Source organism: Camelina sativa, chromosome 18 (genome assembly GCF_000633955.1).
Source record: "Camelina sativa cultivar DH55 chromosome 18, Cs, whole genome shotgun sequence".
NCBI lineage: Eukaryota > Viridiplantae > Streptophyta > Magnoliopsida > Brassicales > Brassicaceae > Camelina > Camelina sativa.
The window spans coordinates 3,200,702-3,208,310 of NC_025702.1; the positions used below are offsets into that span (position 1 = coordinate 3,200,702).

At 38.2% G+C, this 7,609-nt stretch overlaps 2 protein-coding genes, 1 long non-coding RNA gene and 1 pseudogene across 6 annotated transcripts in view; 3 read left to right on the forward strand and 1 right to left on the reverse strand.

Moving 5' to 3' along the window:
* Positions 1-1,100, forward strand: part of LOC104760409 (cyclin-T1-5) — a 4,753-nt gene extending 3,653 nt beyond the window's left edge. For 2 of the 4 annotated variants that reach the window (XM_019240424.1, XM_010483330.2), the window contains exon 7: positions 9-1,100. In XM_019240424.1, coding sequence (XP_019095969.1) covers positions 9-449 — 441 coding nt within the window. In that variant the 3' untranslated portion in view covers positions 450-1,100. The remainder of the gene's footprint in view (positions 1-8) is intronic. The other 2 variants (XM_010483331.2, XM_010483332.2) reach the window with 2 other exon arrangements.
* On the forward strand, positions 1,311-4,282 carry LOC104760410 (haloacid dehalogenase-like hydrolase domain-containing protein At3g48420). Its single transcript, XM_010483333.2, has 11 exons — positions 1,311-1,729; positions 1,862-1,908; positions 2,043-2,106; positions 2,241-2,289; positions 2,395-2,463; positions 2,557-2,618; positions 2,731-2,811; positions 3,252-3,406; positions 3,508-3,592; positions 3,685-3,828; positions 3,960-4,282. Exons 1-11 carry the CDS (start codon positions 1,443-1,445, stop codon positions 4,060-4,062), a joined length of 1,146 nt encoding a protein of 381 aa, XP_010481635.1. The 5' UTR covers positions 1,311-1,442; the 3' UTR covers positions 4,063-4,282.
* LOC104760412 lies at positions 4,513-5,753 on the forward strand (annotated as a pseudogene).
* On the reverse strand, positions 6,204-7,556 carry LOC104760411. Its single transcript, XR_762908.2, has 3 exons — positions 6,942-7,556; positions 6,700-6,845; positions 6,204-6,591 (listed from the first exon to the last, which is right to left on the reverse strand). It is a non-coding gene; the product is annotated as an uncharacterized LOC104760411 (long non-coding RNA).

Genomic DNA, 7,609 nt, shown 5'->3' on the forward strand with positions numbered 1-7,609 from the left:
GAGATAAGGTGAAGGCTAAACGAGAGAAAGCTAAGAAGTTGCTAGGTGAAAGGACAAGGAAAAAGGATTTGATGGATGAGGATGATTTGATTGAAAGAGAACTGGAAGATGTGGAACTAGCTGTTGAGGATGAAAAGACGAAGGAAAGGAAAGTACAGAGCAGACCAAAGGTCGAGAACTCTGATACCATGGGCACAGAACATGGTGAGATTTTAGATGTTAAAGGAGAAGTCAAACATACAGAGGAAGGCGAAATGGTAAACGATGTGTCCCCGATGATGCATAGCAGAAAGAGAAAAATGGGAAGCCCTCCTGAAAAGCAGACAGAAGGAAAGAGACGCCACAATAGTGAGAATGGTGAAGAAGGCCACAACAAGACGAGCAGAGGTAGTAGTCATCATGGTGATAGAGAGCACAGAAGACACTCACAAGAGAATAACCATTCATAAGAGAGGTAATGATTATTAAAACTGCTACTCTTTATATTCCATCTTGTGGTCTTTTTAAAGACCTTTTGGCACTTTGATGCCCAACCATGTGAACTTGACTTCTACATGGGTCGGTTCAGTCGTTGGAACCAATGCTCAGTGTATTTTATGTTGATTATATATATATGTGTGGCATTTTTGCACTATCCAACGGCTTGAACAAGGACTCATCATCCGAAAAGGATATTGCGAAGCATATATAATTTAGGTTTTCCCTTTAATAACTACTTCATGCTAGGTAACTTCTAAGTATGCATTAACACCTGCTCTTTTTTTTCTGTCTAATCTATAACCGGGCAACGGTTTGATTCTTCTAGGCAACTTAATAATACTTTCCATCTTTTTGTTGTGTGCGCAAATTTCATACTTCACTTTGCTTCCATTGGGGAAAAAGTTTCCTCTACTACGGTAAGATTTAGAGTCAGGTCATAGGAAGTATAGATTGTGGTTAAATCAGCTTCATTCATATAATAACTCTTTCTTGTTACAGTAATTGTTCAACTGAGTTTTACTTCTTTGTGGCTTCTCCAGAATTTTGTTATTACAATGTCTGTCTAAAGTTATATACGATGTAAAAGAGAAACCTTTGTATGGTATTGAGTGAATTATGTACTTTAAATCTGTAAGATTTTGTTATTTTTTTTCGAATGAGTCATGTTCTTATGTGTCCATAATTATACCATCTCAGAAGTAACATTGAATTGAAAAGAGGATAAAAGCGAGAGGAATAATAAATGTGTAAGTTGTGAGAAACATAATTTGATCGAACAATCCAAAAGGGGCGAGAAGAAGAGATAAGAAAGCATAACCACAAAAAGTTGAAATCTTTACGTAAGGACCCAAAATTAAAAATTTACAGTATCTATCTAGAGAGAGAGAGAAAAGTCTAAAAGCTCGGTACTTTACTCTATGGTAAGAGCATAATTGATCATTATCAATGGAGACGTTTTTGGTATGAATCAGCAGAACGTTGTAGCCATGGAAATTGCTTCTTGTTCGATTGTTAACAATCTTCAACTTTCTTGTACAACCAAGACTTCTCTTTTCAATCGATATCTGAGCGAGCGAGCCTCACACGACACTGGAAGACGCAATTTCTTGTCTTTTTCCAATTTCCCAGGAAAACCCCAAATTCTCGGAACATGCTTGCGATTGCAGAGATACTCTTCGGTTTGCTTATCAGCGAGCCGAGAAGACGCAAACCCATCTGAAGAATTCGGCGTGATACTTGAAGTTGATGGGTAAGTAAGTTCCGATTAAGAAAAAAGCTTCGAACTTTCTGATGAGATTGTTATGGGTTTGAAGCAAGTTCTTGGTTTTGGTTCAGTGTTCGTTAACTTTTGATTCTTTTGTTTGGTTCTGTTTGTTTTCAGGGTTATGATTGATACATGGTCCAGTAATCGCCAAGCTTTCAATCTAGGTGCGTCGTAAAATCACCCATTCTTTTAGAGGAATTTTACAAAGTGAATAACCTACGAGCTTTGTGCTCAGAGGTTGTTTTTATTTTTTGTTTTTTTTTTTCTGATGTGGTTGCTTCTTGTTGTTAAATACTAGCTTTTCAAAAGCTTGGGCTTGATTGTGCAAATTGGCCTGAACCAGTTTATTCAGACCTCTTGAGGTATGCTATCTAGGTTTGTGACTTGTGTTTTCCGCTTGGCTTTTGGTTCATTGAAGTTTGTGAAGTTTGCTTCAAACTTTGACAACATTTAGTTTGAGTTCATTTTACAATTGCATTTCGTTGTTTATTACCAGAAAGGGTGCTGCTGATGAAGAGAAAATGTTGCTTTTGTATTTTAACCAAGTATGTTGTCAACTTTTTGCTTAAACATCATTACCAAGTCCCACACAGTTATCAAAGTCTGGCATCTTCTTTTTTTTTCTCACTTGTTTGTCTCCCTCTTTTCAGATTGGTTGGCCTTCGTCGTTGCCAACCAGTGAGAAAGCCAGTTTTGTAAAAAGTGTTTTGCGAGAAAAGGTTGTATGCATAGATGAACACAAGGCTATTCTCTTTGAAGTTAAGGTTTGATAACTCCATCGATTTCTTAACTCCCAACTTGTTTGTTGGCAGAAAAATGCAATGGATGAGTTTCTAATGTCGAAAAGTTTACCTCTGAAATCTGGAGTCCAAGAGTGAGTCTTTTAGATATATGCCTGCTGATCTCTCTTGTAGACTACAACAAAGAACTAGAGTTTTTTTTTTCTTGTACTTGTAAATTCGTAGTCTTACTTTTTTGAGATGTAGGTTTATCCATAATGCATCCACGGAGAGAGTACCTGTTGGTATCGTAACAGCCTACTGCAAGAGTGGTGACAAAGTAGCCCTGTAAGTAGTTAAACTAGTCTTTGGTTCTGGCTGCTCAAAATGCACAAATTTCAGTTCTTCTGGAGATCGCTAGGGTTCATATGCATATGATTTTGATAGAATCCGTGATATTCTCAAATGTTTAATGTGTTGGAAACAACAGTATCCCTAGGAAATTGCTTCAGAATCTTGAGGTTTCATGTAATTTCCTTCTTGTGATTGTATAATCTCACATATTAGAAAGACAAAATAATGCAAGGTGAAAAGTAGTAGTATTTGTGAGGAAACTCTACAAAACAATCATATGGACAACTTGTAATTAGAGTAATATCATATTCATCAAAAAAACCTTTGCTTTACAACTAGTGTAACAGAGCTTAAAGATGGAAAAGTTCTACATTTTTTGTGTTATTTCTAAACAAGTTTGATCGTTTCTTATCTATGATGTGATTATATAACAGATCCATTGTCGAGATGCTTGGCCAAGAAAGACTTCCAAATGTGAAGGTTATTGGAGACAATGAGGTCGAACAGAGTATGTATGGACAACTTGTTCTTGGCAAAGGAGTTTCTTCAAGTCTAGAGGAGCAACTAGTGAAGGAAGTAAAAAAAGCAGGTATAGATCTCGGAGACAATATGCAAATACTTTTTTTATATCTAAGATCTCCTCTTGTAATTGTAGTAGATATCTCATCCTCCTAATTTTTGTCTGACTAGCGTCTGCTGAGAAACAGAGGATAGCAGAAGAAGTTGCATCGATGCTAAAGCTAAGTGTTGATATTGACACAACCTCATCTGAGAGGTGAGACTTTTTGTTCTTCTCTCCAAAAATTCCAATTCCATACCTTGACAAAATAAGTGTTGTCTTCTCATTTTCTTTTCTGCTTTCTCCAGATTGGAAAAAATTGTTGTTGCATTGCGTGCTGCTGCGGAACACATAGGATTACCCGTAAAAAACTGTATACTTGTTGCTGGTAGCCAACCTGGAGTTTCTGCTGCAAAGATGATAGGCATGCCGTGTGTAGTCATGCGAAGCAGGTATGATGTTCAGTTTCTGATGTCTCTTTCTGGATTGTTGTTGCTTAGTCTACTCAGTTTAAAGCCTGAAAGGTGCTTCTGTTGAGCATTGTTCGTTTGTTCATTTTCTTTACCATTCTTTTTTCTTGCAGTTTAACTGCAAGAGGTGAGTTTCCGTCAGCAAAAGGCGTAATGGATGGGTTTGGAGGTGCAGACCTAACAATCCCTAAACTTAGGAACAAATTTAAGTCTTGAAGAAACCATTCAAGAAAGTTGTCTAAAGTTCAGAATCTGGAAAATACTGTCGAGTTTATGCTCACTTCTCGAAGATTTTGTGAAGTTTTCGACTTGATATATATATATATAACTACATGTTTGTACAACTTGATTCTTTGTAATGTATTGGACTACTGGCGCGATTAATTTTCCGACATCATCTTTTCCAACATCGAAATTACATATTCTTCACGGTTAATCATCGTTGATCCACCTTTATTTTGTTTTGTATATTATGAATTTGATATTTTTGGTTCGAACTTTTTTTGTGATCTCCGTTATTAGTTTGTAGTATTGCCTATATATATATAGAATATCTATATATATATATTAGTATTAGCTTTTGGATATGTAAGTGTAACCACATGATATGAGGTCGTAAGAACAGTCGATTGTAATATAGATTTGTTATATTCACTCTTCTGAACAGTAAGGAAAGGGACGATGAACAGAAAGTTGGGACTTTTTTTTATCTCTTTTGCTTTACTTAAGTTCTCTGTTTGTGTTTATGTTGGCGGTTAGTATTTTACTCCTGATTATAACAAAGCTCATGAAGAAACTTACAGCAATCACAGAGAAGTGCTCAAGTACCAGATCATTCCCAAGATTTGATGCATTAGTCTCTGTAAAATCTGATGAAGTTGTCAAACACATGATAGAGGAATATAACCGTCACGAAACCCCTAAACTCAGAACCTTCTTGTTTCCTGCAAACCCGGTTGTTCTCGAGAATCAGTTAGGCACCATCGAGCCAAAGACCATTGAGCAACATTACATTGAAGCCATCAACGGTATTCTTCTCACACCCAAGAGTGCTTCTTCTCTTCGTGCTCCCATCAAAACGCGACCTTCCTTCACCGTCTCTACTTGCTCCTCTCCCAGATCAGAATCATCACCTGATGGATACAGTCAAATCCGCCTGATACGAGTTTTCAGAACAACAGCTACCAGTTGAGCAGGCTTTACCCAATGCATAGAGTACATAGCAGTCCAAACATCTCACAGCAGATGCAGACACAAAACCACCACTACAATACATACTTGCAGGCTCCTAACAGGCAGACCACCAGCACCTTTAGACTTCCCCAGAGGCACATGCTGGGGGGACTCACCGGGTCATGGTTTTAACCAATTATACACAAACGCGCATAACTCAGGTGGTGGTAATGGCAGGTGTGGATGCAATGAAGATCGCAGGTACTGGGGCAGAGCAAGCAGCGTTCCTCAAAGTCCTAAGAACCACGGACTCCGCCTCTGATGTGTGCAGACTGTCTATGTATATATATTATTTGGTCTTGTGTTTGTTGTAGGTATCTTAACTTGCGCCTGCTTGATAACTACTGCAGAGGAACGTCTAAACTACTCTGTGAAAGGCTGAGAGAGATCTGATTTATTTTGTACATGTTTTGTAACAACACTGCTTCTGTGGACAATTTGTGCTCCACAATATTGCTTCAATTATGTGTTTAAAAGGCAAAATTTGACTCTTACCATTCATTTGCTGCCCACAAATCAAATTATCCTTCCTGGTTCTTTGTGTCGATCGCATCTCTCTTTTCTTTGTCTTCCTTGGCAAACCTCTCTGCTTCTTGCACCATTGTGTCTACCTGCAACAACACCCCACAACCAATATGAATCATTTAAACATGAATAGGAAAAAACACTACAAATCCAAAAAAGTGAAGCAACTTTTATAATTATACACACCTCATCCTTTGGCAAGGTACTAGCACCAGTAATGGTGATGTCCTGCTTCTTTTCCAGTGCCGTTGTCGGAAGCACTGACAGATAGATAGAATTCCATTGGCATCAGTATCAAAATTGACCTCGATTTGTGGAACTCCACGTGGTGCAGGCGGGATACCATCAAGACGGAAGCTACCAATAGACTTGTTATCTCTTACGAACTCTCTCTCTCACCCTGTAACACATTTTGTCTGTCCATCTGCAGCAGTTGAGAAGACTTCTGATTTAGAAGTTGGAAATTGGAAGTGTGGTGTTTCTTAAAATGATCTTGGTCATGACACCACCAAAAGTTTCCAAACCAAGTGACACATCAAGAAGAACAATGTNATCCAAAAAAAGTGAAGCAACTTTTATATAATTTTATACACACCTCATCCTTTGTCAAGGTACTAGCATTAGTAATGGTGATGTCCTGCTTCTTTCCTGTGCCTTTGTCGGAAGCACTGACAGATAGAATTCCATTGGCATCAATATCAAATTTGATCTCGATTTGTGGAACTCCACGTGGCGCAGGCGGGATACCATCAAGACGGAAGCTACCAATAGACTTGTTATCTCTTACGAACTCTCTCTCTCACCCTGAAACACATTAATCTCAACGCTTGTCTGTCCATCTGCAGCAGTTGAGAAGACTTCTGATTTAGAAGTTGGAAGTGTGGTGTTTCTTAAAATGATCTTGGTCATGACACCACCAAAAGTTTCCAAACCAAGTGACACATCAAGAAGAACAATGTCCCTCACATCTCCAGATAGAACACCAGCCTGAAATCAGAGGCCAAATAGCATTTTAGTGATATAGCTCATCGAAGTACAATGTAAATTTCTAATTACAAAACTTGAAGATTAGATGTCAACAAGAACAGAACACACCTGAACTGCAGCACCTGAAGCACTCTTGGGATACTGATAAGGTGATTCTTGTTGGTGGATCCACCAACTGTTCAAGAACTCGTAAGGAAAAGAACATGATGAGTTGCAGAGTTTCAGATAGTGATTGTCCTATAACCGCAGCCACCCTGTTCCTTTGTCCAATTGGATCCAACGTGAGAAACAGAACAAGAATCCTGGAGTTGTCGAATTCGTGAGATTGTTTCGAACTTAAATGGCCATACCTTAAGGCGATTTCTCTGCTTACGTTGTTGCTTCCTTCTTTTCCCAGAAGCATTTTGTCGAACACTTGGTAGGCATTAAAGTCCAGCTTACCATCAGATGATATATTTTAGCTTGAATCGAAGCAAAATCAACTCCAATGTTGCAATCGACCTAATGAAACTTGGAAACCTCAACAAACACCTCACCGTAACGTTCATCGGACCGAGCTCACGACACACCACCATTGTTAAAGGTTAGAGTACTCATAGCTATCGTTTCTTCACAATACCATCATCAATCATCAGCCAGCATAAATCTCAAATACATAAATGAAGAGTAATAGACTCCAGCAAAGCCTCTGGCTTACTCAGAGTCAATATATAGATGAAGAGAAACTTCCTAAATTCTTTTTCACTACTTACTCTTCTCATTCTCGGAAAAAGGAAATACCAAATAGGGACATAAATCGTAATTATAGTATTACCCTAATCATCTATGTTAACTTGACCACAACGGCTATAATTAGTTACTAATCACAATAATTAAACCACTAAACTCAAACACAGGAACGGAAAAAACAAAATACCCTAACCCTAGTAAACATAATAACATTATAACATTACACCGCACTTCTTTCTCCACGATTTCTTATTTCAAAACAATCTCTCTCTCTCCCCCCCCCCCTCTT